The following is a 14,156-nucleotide window of genomic DNA, read 5'->3' as shown; positions in this document are numbered from 1 at the left end:
ACGAAAAGCCATCTATAGACGCAATCACGGTGAAATCTATGCAAACAAACTGGCAGCCTAACAACAACACCACCACCAGAACCTCTTTGCAGATCTTCGAGGCATATTGGACAACCTTCTTCTTCTTCTTCGACTTCTTTTGTTGAATGATTAACCATCCATGATTTCACATAGTTTATCAATCTCCTCACCTTCCTATGTACGTTGACGTAAATCTCTTGGGTGACCCGAATGAACATGTAGCCGAATATGAGGCCAAAAACTAGGTAGAGAGGCCTCGGAAGCATAATATGATGTGGATTGTAATTTGGATCTGGCCAAGTACCAAAACATGCGTATAGGGTAGAGCCGGAGAAAAATCCCGTTAACATGAAAGAAAAAGAACCTGCAAATATCAATTGACATATTGAAGCCTCTCGAATGCGGTCGGGTCTGGGTAAACGAAGAAGATCCATAGAATTGTTTATGTCAAAGACTATTGTTTATTCCTAATTTTGCTTTTGCTTTTGTCTTCATGACTGACTTTATTGTTTTCGTGTACAAAAGCAAAAGGAGAAAATATAATAAAATTGTTACTACGACCAAATCTCCTATATATTAATTGAGGAATACTTTGTAATAATTTGAAAAGATTTATTGTTTATGTGTCAATCAATTAGGTAGTTTATTAGTTCTACGTGTCAAACTCACATTGAAATTGAAAAACAATTTGGTCCAATTCGATTTTTATATCTCATTAGAAACATTTAATATCAACTACATGATATCATATGATATTAACTAAAGCAAGGTGACTATTTATTATATATTATTTCCTTAAATAAAACCTACGGAATTATCTAATGTGATTATGATATATATAATAATTAATGATTTTAAATAATGAAGATTTGCTAATAATCTGTATGCTCTATATTATTTTTGTTTAATTATTTACTATTAAAATAAATCACACAATTACATTAATCATATATTAAAATTTTAGATTTTTTGTATATGTTGGATTTTGAATTTTTCAAAATGAGTATAAATTACTAAAACTGTTAAATGTCTCACATAAACTTTTATGATCAATGTTTAAATTTTTTTCTATAATAATAGGTGTAAACATTTGTGAAATCTCGCAGCTTCTTCAGCACTCCTTTATGCTCCAGGTAAATTGTTAATTAAGGATAATTTCATTGAGTTTGTTTTAATCTCTTTACGAATTACTTTCTGTATATTAGCATATAAGATCAATATGACTTATAGGCCCTGCGTCTCTCGGTCCAACCACTTCTCCTCCTACAGAAACCCAAATTCCTGAAGGTAAAGTAACAAAATTCTATAACTCCAAACCATTTTCCTCATCAATTGTTTACTTACATTATCGAGTTTATTGACATCACGTCGACCGGATTATCCCGAAGGACCCGTAAATGTTAGTAAATACTTTTGCTGACCCGAGTATTAACAAAGTTCATTATTAATATTCATTAACATATACGTTACTCTCAGGCCCTGCTTCTTTCGGTCCCGCCACTTCTCCGACAAGTTCGATGGATCCTGATGGCATGCCTGATGGTAAAGCACACTTTTTTTTAAGACTTAAAAAGTGTTTTTTTTTCTAAGCATTTTCTCATCATTTGGTACTGATATATTCGAGTTTATTGACATTGAGCAGACACGGATGTTTCCGGACCGCGCAACGGAGGAGACCCGAGGGAGCCACCAAAGACTTCAGCGTCGTCGCCTTCCTCTTCACTCTCTCTCAAGCTTTCGCTTCTTCTATTTGCTGTGGGGACACACTACAGTTGATTAATATAAAGAACAAATCAGCATATTTTTTCCTAATTGGGGAACAAATCAGTCAAACCATATATACAAGACGTTTTTGTTTTCTTGCTGTTATACAAAAGGGAAATTTACCATGCAGGAGTGAGACGTTTCTCCTTGGGATGCAAGTCATCTCCAGAATATCTATCTGAGTTCTCTGAGTATTTGTACGTTGGTGGGAAATAGATCTTTCCTTCGTTCCATCCTTTGAACACATGGCCTCGTTTCTTCTCCATTCTTAACTACATGTAAACATTCTTCTTGAAATAAGAAACTTAATGCTCTTTGTTCAGACCACTATGTACAAACGTATCTGGTAGTTTTCTAGCAACGCTCTCCAGTTCTGCATAGGGCTTTGGCAGATCGGTAAGACAGTGCTATCCGGTAATTTAGATCGCCAAGCCATATTACACGGCTGGTAAAAAAAGATATGATGAAATGGATCAAGTCAAGATACTGGCAAGTATAAAAACAATGTTTCTTGAAGTATGGATCATTAGTCTTACTAATGCTGAAGGATATTCTCAGGGGACTTGTCGTCTTCTGAGGTCTTAACGCGAGGAAACCTTTGTCTTCTTGAGTATCTCGATGACATCCGAGTTTCTCTTCAGCTCATCACCTTTTTTTTTGTGCCGAAGTCAAGTGCGTACAAACAAAGCAAAATCTCGTTTGATGGAGCAACATGCTTATTGAGATCGATCCCTAAAAAGAAGAGGCAAAGACATACGCTCACTCACAAAACAGAGTACTCTGTAATGAAGAACATATGTCCAAACCTTATTCCCAAGCAGATCCCATTAGTCCTCTGCCAACACAAGATACTTTCATGTTCTTGACGTGTTTCCACAGGAATAGGGCAAGGCAAGGCGTGTGGTACCCGCTAGTTCCTGGTCGGTTATTGAGCGTTTTCGGGATAAAATATAGCCATTTATGAGCAGGTCCATTGTCTTCAGCTCCAAGGATATTACCAGCATTAAGAGGAACAATCACTTGAAACCTGAAATAGACCAAAAATGATTCAAGAAAAGACTAAAACGAAGTTCATCAAAAGATGATGTGTGTTTGAATCATACCCGAGGACATACATATCTGCGGGAGCTGATGAATGAAGCCAGTCAATAAGGTTTAATGTCAGAAGGAGGAGAGTGTCCAGCTACATTCCATGTAGCAGTAAGGATTCTGCTCCAAGTAATCAACACCAGGATTTTTAGTAGCAATGGATCATAGTTTAGTTATGACATATGTGATGTGTTTTTTGTATATATAAACCTGTAGTTTTGGACATCAATGATCCTAGGATTCTCATAGTTCATTCTCCCTTGCCTAGCTTGCTGCTCACAGTTCTTACTGAGATTCTCTGTGAAATCAAGAAATCATCAGTAAAAAACATTGTACTTTTGTTAGTTTTGATGACGCCATAAATGTGGACTACATGTATGGTTTTTACCAGTTTTAGGTTTCTTGATTGTGTTGGGTGCTTCTTCTGCTGAGAAGCTACTTATGCGCTCTGCTTCAGCTTCTTTAATCAATATCAGAAACAAGATTTATCTCAGAAGAGACAAAAATAAAACCTAACTCTACAGGAAAAAAAAGAACAAATAAAGACAAGAGAGAGTTTACCAACAGAAGCAGGATCATAAAGAGGTCAACTGGAAAATTTATAGAAAATGGCCTCATCGGTATCCTACTTTACATTTCTATAGATGAGCTTTGCAAAAAAAAAAAACAAGAATTCTTAGTCTCAGATCAAATATTGTGCTGTTGCTTTCAAATTTATGAGTCTGCTTGTGCTCCTTGGTTTTGTTGTGTTTCCATTGTCAAAGCTGAGAAAAATTGGCTGAATGTGGAACTTGGTATGAGTTGGGATGGAAACTAATCCTAATATAGTACATAGCATCAAGACCATGGTTGTGTGTACCTCTTCCAGTTCAGGTACTTGCCCTCAGTTGCGTATTTCATATGATAGAGGCTTAATAACTACAACTAGCAATCTCCATACCAAACCAATAACTAATCTAGCAATCATCTTTCAGATACCAACAGATTCTTGTCTTGAATAACGGGAAATAAAAAAACTGACCTATGGTGGACAGCAACACTGAAGCATAGTAGAGTGATACAGTGTACATCTGCGCGATCTCCATTTCCGCCAAGTTCTTGTCACTGATCGGAATGTTAGATAACCAACTGTTCTTTATTTCCCCAAGTCTGTGAAAATCAGAAGCTTGATGGTAGAAGATGCAAGCGGTGAGATGGACGTCCCCAGCTAGAGATAAGAAAAACAAAGCATAATTGGAAGGATAGACAAACTGAGTTTTCATTTTTATTTCAGTAGTTGAGGTTAAGATCTGCCCCATATGATACAATCATTTAGCTGCTTCAAATTTTCTTCCTGAAGCTGCAATGTGTAGAGGCGGTTGTCCAGCCGTATTTCTCAAGTTGGGGTTCATGTTTGTTTTTAGAGACTCCGAAGTAACGCCACATTGTTTTCTAAGATGGTTTTGCATAGAAGTTCGCCATTAGCATCTTCCCAAGAGATGGAACCAGTCGAAGTAATCATTCAACAACTCTATCATGCTCATTTCTCAATGCTTCAACCAGTTAACTAATAATATCAATATTTTCGACTGCACTGTCTTGACGTAAGACTTGCCAAGTTACTTCAAATGATTTCTAAAACATAATTTTTCAAATTGTGACCCAATAGTTACTACAATATTCAATTAGATTATCCAAATCCAGTGTATGGTGACCAAATACCTCCTGATTTTTGAACAAGGTTTGCGCTTCATCAAACAAAAATTCGCTAAACTAGAAAATCAACAATAACTAAACAGCATCATTCTTTCAGAATAGTCCTGACTAGACGTGAATGTCCTGATGGATTTCCATGAATGTTTCTGCACCGTTGATGCCTCGGTTTAACGACATTATTTCCCATCATCAAATCAGTCCTCGCTGATGGACTTTTCATCTTTGGACACAATTTCATGTGTGAATGCATTTTCTCCGGTTTGAATGACTTCCCACATTGCCTGTATTATGAATCATCATTGATCATTCATTAATTATATGATTCGCCACAATATCACTAAGTGATAGTGAGGCTTACGAGCATAATGGAGCCATAGTAGGCTTGCTTGAAGCCACCTTTGGTTTACATAACTCAATTGTCTCTTTCATCTTTATGCTACTCCATGCCCCTTCTAAGCTTTTCCTATAACCAAGAACACGTGACCAATTGATTCAAATTATTAATATGATATTAGGCCTGGATGATAAAATATAATATAGCTTGAGAGCGAGAAACATTCAGCCAAAACGTAATGGTTGTAAATATATTATACACCAAAGATTAGTCCCACTAATATGTGGCATTAACAGCTAAAAAGTAACAAATTTAAAAGAACTAAACAAAAAAAACCACTAATTGATTAACTGATTAAAAAAAAAGAGAGTAATTAGTACTTTGGAGCATACCGAGCATTCTGCTGTTGGTGGTATTGGAATCTGCGTTCATCTTCCCAAGCCGCACCAAAAGCCCCAGACGCAGACTTATTCAAAGGCACCAAAACGACATCGTTTGTGTCCATACCACCACACTTCATCAAGTTCCTTAGCACATGGGAGGCACGCAAGCTCGAATAGCTCTTACTCTTAATAAAACTCGAAGACGACGACGTCGAGGACGATACACTGGGTCGACCCGACTCTATATCGTTACCCGACCCGTTTCCCGTCGAAACGTGTCTTTCACCGGATACTTTTTCCCTGTCTGGTTTCTTGAGAACGACCACGTCTTCTACGTTCGTGGTGAATTCATCAGTGACTGTCGACGTTGTAGCCGTCGATCTCTGAGAGCAGAAGACCGGAGATTCTTTGTGGATCGTCTTAGCCAATATTCCATCGTTTCTTGTCTCCCAAGCTTTCTTTGCCGCATGAGGAGAATCCTCTGTTTAAAATAACCATTAATTAAAGAAGCCTTACTAATCAAAGTTTCTGGAAATCTTAGAGATAGTTACGTGACATACCCTTTGGAGGTTTTAGAAGAATCTCAGATCCTTTTAGAACATATTCATTGTCGGAGATTGGTGTAATAAGATCATCATCCGATAAATCTTGCCATACATATCCGTTCTTATATCTCCTGTATATCACAAGAACAATATTCAAACCATTGGCACATATATAAATCGATAAATGTCATAATTATTGATTGAGAATGTGACAGTTTGTACCTCTTACACGACCAAGAATATGCGTCAGGCATTGCATCGCCTCGTACACCCGCTAGCCATCGCTTCACATCTGCATTTTTAACAAACTTTTAGATGAGATTGTTCGAAATAAAAGAGATTAAGACAAGAAAAAAGTAATTAAGAAGAGATGATTAACCTCGAAGGAAGACACCATTTCGAGAGATATGATGAACAGACAAAAGATGAGGCTGGTCAACATGACCGGAACGGCTGAGGAAATAAACTAATCTCACTCTTCTTACTTCTCCTGCTCCACCATTACTTTCCATCTATCTCTCTTTTTGTCTTCGAATTTATTCTTCTGTGTGTCCTTTACAAAAGAACAATAAGCCAAAGCTACTTATAGATTTTAAACAATATGAAAACAGTCTCAAAGCTTTTCAGACAAGAAAGAGACAAACAAGATCAGACTAAGTAACACAAGGCCTTTTTTAACTTATAGACTCTTAAAAATGATTTTTTTTGGAGAGCAAAGTTTATTTTATCCCCCACAAAAAAAAATTGAAAGTTTTGAAATATTTAAGTAAAAAGAGAAACCAATTAGACATGTTTGTGGAGACAAAACAAAACATATGCATAGATAGAGATGAAAAAGTGTATTGCGGATTAACGGAAACTGCATGTTTCTCGTAGGACTCCAAAGAACAAACATAGGGTTTCGAGATCACTCACCTTTTGTTTTTGAAATTTCCTTGGTTCAATATATTTTTATTGGAACTTCTTTCTCTTTTTTTTCCCTTTTAATGCTACGTGAAGGCATACAAATCTTGAAAAAATACAGGAAAGGTTTAGTAAGAAGAGATCTTGAAGGAGAGATTTATGGTCTTAGTCTATGTAAAGCTAAAAATAGAAAGAAGATAAAGTCTTATAAGCAGATTTATCGTGATTTAGCAACTTAACATATGCATTATCCCTTAACAACATATACCCTTGCCTTTAAAGATCTTTGACCAGGACTAGCATTTATGAAAAAATAAAACTTCCTTTTAATAATTTGATACTTCTTTGGTTTCTCTTTAATTAGTTTGAGACTTTTTTGAACTGAGCTAATCCTTTTTTGGGTACTTAATTGAATTGAGACCCTTGCGAAATGATACAATTCTATTTTATTGTGCGGAAAATGTAGATCATTCCTTACTTGTAATCTCTTATGATAACATGTATGTAACATGTGGAAAAGCAAGAATCGAACGTACATCATTCGAAGTATCGTTCTTTTGTTTTGTTCAAAATAACATTGTAGTCTTCAAAGAAACATTGTAGTCTCTGTCTCTAACATGTAACAGAAAGATCACAAGTACTTCTTTATAAATCATCAACGTCCCTCGTTCATTCTAAAAATAACTCATAAAGAGAAATTACCTTTTTACCGTAAGATTAGTTTTTCTTTTAAAGAGTTTTTTTAATAGCCATCGATTTATTAGTTCTTGTGTTGTTAAGGGATATATCTTGTGGTGATCATAGTTGAAGTACGATTATAGGCATAAAAGGATATAATAAAATGGATTTGAGCTGAGAGGAAGAAAATTAATTTCACAATGAGAAAATTGGAAGTTCTTTAAACTGAATAGAGTTACGCTTTCCAAGATCGATCACATTCTCTTTGGCTAATAAAAAACAGTTTTTTTTTTGACAAAGCTAATAAAAAACAGTTTCAAAGAGTACATGCGTATACTTCATAAATGGTTCAGCATCGCTAGTCGTTGGTGGTCCTCTTCGTTGTCATGCCCATCTATTCGAACATATACTTCATAAATGGCTCAGCATCGCTAGTCGTTTTATAAAACTCCATTATTTATTTTAAAAATAGAGTTCTAAATGAAATATGAATATAAAAAAAAATCTACAAATAGAATAAATTTTATTTTTTGTTCTTATTCCATTTTCCACTTCATTTTTTAGAATAAATAATGGACTAAATAATGTAGTAAGGATGAAGATATTCTTAGACTCTTAGCTCCACCTCCAAATGGATTGTTACCGACACTGTTACAGTTATACATACTACACTAGATAATAACCCGCGCGTTACGCGGAATGTGATTATTAGTTTTGTTTTTTAATAAAGAGACACTAATCTGTTTAATCTAGATATCGGTTCGGTTTTAGTTTTTTTTTTTGGTTTTTAATCTCCTAAAATATAACTATCATTTTAAATCAATATTTATTTGGTTTATTCAGTTAAAATGTTTGCGGTTTTTTTTTCCTGTGATAATCAAAAATTACTATTATTTGTTTATTTTCATGTTATGAATCTTAGATAGTCGTGATGTCGAACCAATAGTTTCATATTATAGTTTCTAAACGGATAATAGTTTAAAAAATAAAATTATTAAGACAAATTATTTTACTACAATTTGGTCGATAGTGAAAGAAGCATTAAGAAAAAAATATTTTAACGTCCTAAAAATTAAATATTTCAGTTGTGGTAAATACTTACTTATAAGGTGTTCACATCAATGTGCACATGTATGTGTATGTAAAAGTATATAAAATAGTTGATAAATATATAAAGATACTGTTAATTAATATTAAATGATATTTTTTTCAAAATAATACATGAAAAATAAAATTCTTAAAATAAAATTATTTTAAAAAAAATATTGTAAAATTTATATAAACTATAATAAATAAATTATACATAATTATTTAAATATATGTATATATATGCATATAACAGATCAAATTGGTTATCCGTTCCTATAAATATTGATATTTGTGATTTGTTTTTTTTTTCATGGATATTGCATTTTAGTATTTGATTTGCTTCGTAGAATAACAGATATTCAGATTTTTTGGTTCGAATCAAAACGGATAACAAATCGGATCAAAATTTATGAATAATTTGTCGAACTCTATTCGTAAACATTAAAAATAACGTAAAGAAGAACCATGCATGTGAGTTTTATATTAAAAAACGTAAAGTACATAGTGTGAACATATTTATGTAGAGTTTGGCTGAGAAGCTCTCTACATATGACATGTGTCCATTTTAGTGTGAACGCATTTATTACAATGCCTTTACACGTGACATGTGTCCAGTTTAGTGTGAATGCATTTATTACAATGCTTCTCCTTTAATATATAAGGGATTCGTATACAAATTATTATGTTTTAGTTTCTTTGTATATAAAATTTGATGTTCTATTTTTAATTAATGCATTTTATTTTTAAAACTAAAACATAAATTAAAATCTAAAAACATAAGTGAAAACTTTATCGAGAAACAAATAAAACTAACAAAAACCAATAATTTAAAGTATATATTAATTTGTATAAATACATGTGCAAATCCTAAACATCAATTTTTTTGGTAACGAGTCATCTTATTATATTTTTAGGCAACATTTCTGTTCATTAGATGAAAAATCTAGTACAACAGTGGCCAGATAAATTACAACGAATCTACTACTTCCTCCGTATACCATTATAAGTGATTTTTAAGGATTTTTATTTTGTTTCAAAATAAATGATGGGGGTGATTGGTTAGACTGTACTGTAAAAAATTTACTGTAGAATTTGTACTGTAGGTGTATTGGTTGTAGCTGTACATTTACTAAAGTATATTTTTTCTGCAGAGATTTTTGCTGTAGTTATGATAACTGTAGCTGTAAACTATTGGCTGTACTTTTGTAAAATAAAACATGATTGGATAAAATGTGTTGTAGCTGTAAAAAAAACTTTTCTGTTAATTTAAAAATATAACAATTTATAAAATCTATCCAAAATAAAGAAAACCATCTAAAATTAAAAAAAAAAATAGTCAAAGAAAAACCACCATCTAAATAATAATAAATTTTATCTACGAGAATTCCATAAATTCATTGCAATCTCATCTCGAAAGCCTTCCATGTATTGCCGAGAATCGACCATTTGTGCATCTTCATGGTCTTCAATCTCTTCATCTATTTGATGGCTGCCCCCTTGCTGCCAATTTGCTTCAAAATCAGGATCTGGTATACTTGATTTTCGTACAAAGTTATGCAGTGTCATTGTTGCTGCCACAAGTTTTCTTGTCGTTTGAATGTCATATCTTGCTCGATCTTGCATTATCCTCCATTTTCCTTTCCACACTCCAAAAGTTCTTTCAATAACACATCGAATCGAAGAGTGAATACGATTAAATTTTTCTTTGAAATTGCTCGGTGGTGCTTGATTTTGAAACTGACCGTGATGGTACCGAGATTGTCTATATGGTGCCAGATATCCACGACGTAAAGCATACCCTGAATCAACAAGAAGTATTTGCCTAAAGGTGGATGCGGAAAAATAGGATCTTCCATAGCCAATGCTAGAACCTTTGCATCATGAGCAGACCCAGGCACACCAACATATGCATATGTGAACAACATGTCTAAGTTGCATATTCCTAGAATATTCATGCTGCATTGATTTTTCCTGTTCCAGTATCGTTGTTGATCTCGTCCTGTTCCAGTATCGTTGTTGATCTCGTCCTGTTCCAGTATCGTTGTTTGGTTTTCTTACCGATGGACACGTTTAGCTCCAACAGGCAATAGTTGTTCTTCTTTCTCACGTGAGTTGGAAAACGTATTTAAAAATTTAGTTTTCTAGACTTAATGCTTTGAAGAAGAAAAGCTAGGTATTTATAAAAGCTAGGTATTTATAAAACAAGTGTTACGTTAGGGTTTTCCTTACGTCGTATGTTGATGAAAATAAAACGTGGGTTTTTTTTTCAGTTATGAGTTTATTTTTTCTACAGCCCAAATAATAAGGATGTAGGATTTTTGTCTAAAACAAATAGAAAAGTTAAGGTTTTATTTTTTTTGCTGTATCTTGAAAAAATAAAGCTACAACTTGATTGGCAAACATTTATTAAATTTTGCTGTAGACTTTAATTTAGAAAATAAAGCTAAAGCATGATTGGTTAGGATTAGTGCTTTAGAAAAAATTAAAGCTAAAGTACTAAGTTAAAGCTCAACCAATCACCCCCGATGTTTTCATTTTTCTAGACAAAATTTAATGCCACTTAAAATTTGTAACCAATTACAAAATACTGTATCTTTTGTTTATTGGTTGAATAACATAAATAACATAAAACTTTGTATTTTTATAATCTTTGTGAAAAAAACTTAAAATAGTACAGAAGGAGTAATAAAGCAAAGAAAATACGAATTTAATGTTTAATTGTTAACAAAAAGATAAAGAAGATTCTTGAATCATAACTTAATAATATTTTTTGTCGTTTACTCATTTAAGGGTAAGGGTAGTGAATGCATCACTATCAATCTCAGATCTTATTATCCGGAAGTGAAGTAGTCCACACATTTATTTATTGCATTTTCATCAAGTCAACCAGCCTTCGTCGTCGCTCGCCTCCACCGTTAAACTGTAAGTTTTATATCCTCTCTTAACGGTTCTCTGCAACTCCAACTCCTTATAGAAAGCTTAAGCTTGGCTAACGAATCCAAGTTCCCCTTTTAGAGGTATCACTTCTAGGGATAAGTCACTTGAATTGAACAGTATCACTTGGATCTCTTCTTATTTCTGAATTCTGATACTGCTGCTTCCTGTCTAAATGTTTAATCTAGTGATGCAATTACTATATTTGGTTTCTTCTTTTTGCAGTTTTGAATACCAAATGATAGTTGAAACACCTTGTGGTTAAAACCAGGAACAATCATGTTTACTTTTCCCAAGCTTCATCTGCTACTAATCTTCTTCATTTCACTTCTTTCTTCGTTTCTCTCCACTGCCTCACCTATCAACATTTGGCCAAAGCCAAGATTTCTATCATGGCCACAACACAAAGCCATCACTCTCTCTCCAGACTTCACCATCATTTCCCCTCAACACCAATACCTTACAGCCTCCGTTACACGCTACCACAACCTGATCCACTCAGAAAATTACTCTCCGCTCATCACCAGTTCCATCAAACTTATCAAACGCTACACCTTAAGCAAACTTGTAGTCACTATCACAGATCTTTCTCTTCCCCTTCACCACGGTGTTAACGAGTCTTACACCCTCTCCATCCCCTTTAAAAGCTCCTCAGCTCACTTATCAGCTCATTCGGTTTGGGGAGCTATGCATGGCCTTGAGACATTCTCTCAAATAACTTGGGGAAAAGCTCCTGAGTTGTGTGTACCAGTTGGAATCTATATTCAGGATCCTCCTTTGTTTGGTCATAGAGGGGTGTTGCTAGATACATCAAGGAACTACTATGGAGTAGAGGATATAACAAGGACCATCAAGGCTATGAGTGCAAACAAACTCAATGTGTTTCATTGGCACATTACTGATTCACATTCTTTCCCATTGGTGCTTCCTTCTGAGCCTTCACTTGCTGCAAAGGGATCTTATGGACCGGACATGGTATACACTCCTGAAGATGTCTCAATGATTGTTCAGTTTGGTTTGGAGCATGGTGTTAGGGTTCTTCCTGAAATAGACACTCCTGGTGAGTCACTGAGGGCCTGAGCATTTTAGACTCGAAAATCCGACCGGAAACTGACCCAAAAAACATGTTCGGATAGGGTCCGGGTAAAGGCAAATTAACTTGTCGGGTCCGGGTCCAAAACTATTGTATATATTAGGTATATTTCAATATTTCGTTTTTTTTTTTGGTATTACATATATATTTTTAAGTTTTGTGTTCGAGTATTCGGTTATAGTTTCGAGTTGCAGGTAAAATTTCATATTTTTGGAAATATAATTTTGGGTATTCGGGCAAAATTTTGGGTACTTTTCGGGTCTTCGGGTCACTCAATGCTTGATTTGCTAACATATCTTGGTTCTAATGGATACTGTTGAAACTTTTCAGGCCATACAGGTTCATGGGGAGAAGCTTACCCGGACATTGTCACATGTGCCAACATGTTCTGGTGGCCAGCTGGAAAAAGCTGGGACGAGCGGTTAGCCAGTGAACCGGGGACTGGTCAGCTTAACCCCTTGAATCCAAAGACATATGAAGTTGTTAAAAACGTTATACAAGATGTGGCTAAGCTATTCCCTGAGCCTTTCTTTCATGGAGGTGGAGATGAAGTCATCCCAGGCTGTTGGAAAACAGATCCTGCAATCACTTCCTTCTTGTCCTCTGGTGGAACACTAAGCCAGCTTCTTGAAAAGTACATAAACTCGACGTTACCTTACATTGTGTCACAGAACAGGACAGTTGTTTACTGGGAAGATGTTCTGTTGGATGCACAAATCAAGGTGGAATCATCATTTCTTCCTAAAGACCACACAATCTTGCAGACTTGGAACAACGGTCCTGTGAACACCAAGAGAATAGTAGCTGCTGGTTACAGAGTAATTGTATCTTCATCAGAGTACTACTACTTAGACTGTGGTCACGGCGGGTTTCTAGGGAACGATAGTCAATATGATCAGCAAGGAGGCGGTGGTGGTAGTGGTGGTGGCTCTTGGTGTGCACCGTTTAAGACGTGGCAGACCATATACAACTATGATATAACGGATGGTTTGGTAGATGAGGAAGAGAGGAAGCTTGTGTTGGGAGGAGAGGTAGCGTTGTGGTCAGAGCAAGCTGACCCTACGGTATTGGACTCAAGGCTGTGGCCGCGTGCCTCTGCGTTTGCTGAGAGCTTGTGGTCAGGGAATAGAGATGAGAGAGGTGTTAAGAGGTGTGGGGAAGCTTTGGATCGGTTAAACCGTTGGAGGTATAGAATGGTTAAGAGAGGGATTGGTGCTGAACCTATTCAGCCGTTGTGGTGTTTGAGGAATCCTGGGATGTGTAATGCTGCAGTTTCATAGTGCTTCAGAAGATCTATAAAGAAAGGAAATAAATGAAAATTTGATTTAACTTAAACAAAGTTATTTTTCTTCTAATAAAATTAGCATGTCTGTGATAAAAGAGACATTTATGCTTGTTAATGTCACAAGCTAAAGTTGTAGGGATATTTTTACGAATGGTTAAAAGTTATGGGGTTAAAGGCTAGACAATGCCATCTCTCTCTTCAAGAGCCTTCATGAGTTCAATTTGCATGTCTGATATTGAGACATTAGTAGCATATGATGGATCATATAACTAGTGAATATAAGAAAAGGTTTTACTAATTACAGCATCAAGTGAAGTAAAATAATTAGGTTTCACTCTTTTTT

The 14,156-nt window shown here is 35.0% G+C and overlaps 3 protein-coding genes and 1 long non-coding RNA gene across 5 annotated transcripts; 2 read left to right on the top strand and 2 right to left on the bottom strand.

Moving 5' to 3' along the window:
* Positions 1 to 1,101: 1,101 nt before the first annotated feature.
* On the top strand, positions 1,102 to 2,107 carry LOC125578648. The gene is made up of 3 exons (XR_007316734.1): positions 1,102 to 1,308; positions 1,498 to 1,563; positions 1,664 to 2,107. It is a non-coding gene; the product is annotated as an uncharacterized LOC125578648 (long non-coding RNA).
* A 2,180-nt stretch (positions 2,108 to 4,287) lies between these two features.
* Positions 4,288 to 7,577, bottom strand: LOC106420103 (protein SOSEKI 1). Its single transcript, XM_013860938.3, has 7 exons — positions 6,747 to 7,577; positions 6,211 to 6,384; positions 6,054 to 6,123; positions 5,847 to 5,962; positions 5,296 to 5,767; positions 4,928 to 5,032; positions 4,288 to 4,850 (listed from the first exon to the last, which is right to left on the bottom strand). The coding sequence occupies exons 2-7, from the start codon at positions 6,341 to 6,343 to the stop codon at positions 4,655 to 4,657; spliced, it is 1,092 nt and encodes a 363-aa protein (XP_013716392.1). The 5' UTR covers positions 6,344 to 6,384; positions 6,747 to 7,577; the 3' UTR covers positions 4,288 to 4,654.
* A 2,295-nt stretch (positions 7,578 to 9,872) lies between these two features.
* LOC106419958 lies at positions 9,873 to 10,456 on the bottom strand. The gene is made up of 2 exons (XM_013860797.2): positions 10,255 to 10,456; positions 9,873 to 10,138 (listed from the first exon to the last, which is right to left on the bottom strand). Exons 1-2 carry the CDS (start codon positions 10,454 to 10,456, stop codon positions 9,873 to 9,875), a joined length of 468 nt encoding a protein of 155 aa, XP_013716251.2.
* An 849-nt stretch (positions 10,457 to 11,305) lies between these two features.
* Positions 11,306 to 13,992, top strand: LOC106420150 (beta-hexosaminidase 2). 2 transcript variants are annotated; one of them, XM_013860992.3, is made up of 3 exons: positions 11,306 to 11,423; positions 11,661 to 12,495; positions 12,859 to 13,992. In XM_013860992.3, exons 2-3 carry the CDS (start codon positions 11,715 to 11,717, stop codon positions 13,806 to 13,808), a joined length of 1,731 nt encoding a protein of 576 aa, XP_013716446.1. In that variant the 5' UTR covers positions 11,306 to 11,423; positions 11,661 to 11,714; the 3' UTR covers positions 13,809 to 13,992. The 2 variants fall into 2 exon arrangements, with proteins under 2 accessions (XP_013716446.1, XP_013716445.1); XM_013860991.3 differs by having other exon boundaries at positions 11,381 to 11,518.
* Positions 13,993 to 14,156: the final 164 nt, after the last annotated feature.

This window comes from Brassica napus, chromosome A9, assembly GCF_020379485.1.
Source record: "Brassica napus cultivar Da-Ae chromosome A9, Da-Ae, whole genome shotgun sequence".
NCBI classification, from domain to species: domain Eukaryota; kingdom Viridiplantae; phylum Streptophyta; class Magnoliopsida; order Brassicales; family Brassicaceae; genus Brassica; species Brassica napus.
This window is presented reverse-complemented; position numbering and strand designations above follow the sequence as displayed.

What these genes read in the sequence shown, in the direction of transcription:
- LOC106420150 (XM_013860992.3), top strand. Translation starts at nt 11,715, where the DNA reads ATGTTTACTTTTCCCAAGCTTCATCTGCTACTAATCTTCTTCATTTCA. An exon ending in TCCTGAAATAGACACTCCTG is followed by an intron (nt 12,496 to 12,858) that starts GTGAGTCACTGA and finishes GAAACTTTTCAG; the next exon opens with GCCATACAGGTTCATGGGGA.
- LOC106420103 (XM_013860938.3), bottom strand. Translation starts at nt 6,343, where the DNA reads ATGGAAAGTAATGGTGGAGCAGGAGAAGTAAGAAGAGTGAGATTAGTT. An exon ending in TCTTCTAAAACCTCCAAAGG is followed by an intron (nt 5,768 to 5,846) that starts GTATGTCACGTA and finishes TATTTTAAACAG; the next exon opens with AGGATTCTCCTCATGCGGCA. An exon ending in ACTATGGCTCCATTATGCTC is followed by an intron (nt 4,851 to 4,927) that starts GTAAGCCTCACT and finishes TTCATAATACAG; the next exon opens with GCAATGTGGGAAGTCATTCA.
- LOC106419958 (XM_013860797.2), bottom strand. Translation starts at nt 10,456, where the DNA reads ATGAATATTCTAGGAATATGCAACTTAGACATGTTGTTCACATATGCA. An exon ending in GCACCATATAGACAATCTCG is followed by an intron (nt 10,139 to 10,254) that starts GTACCATCACGG and finishes GAGTGTGGAAAG; the next exon opens with GAAAATGGAGGATAATGCAA.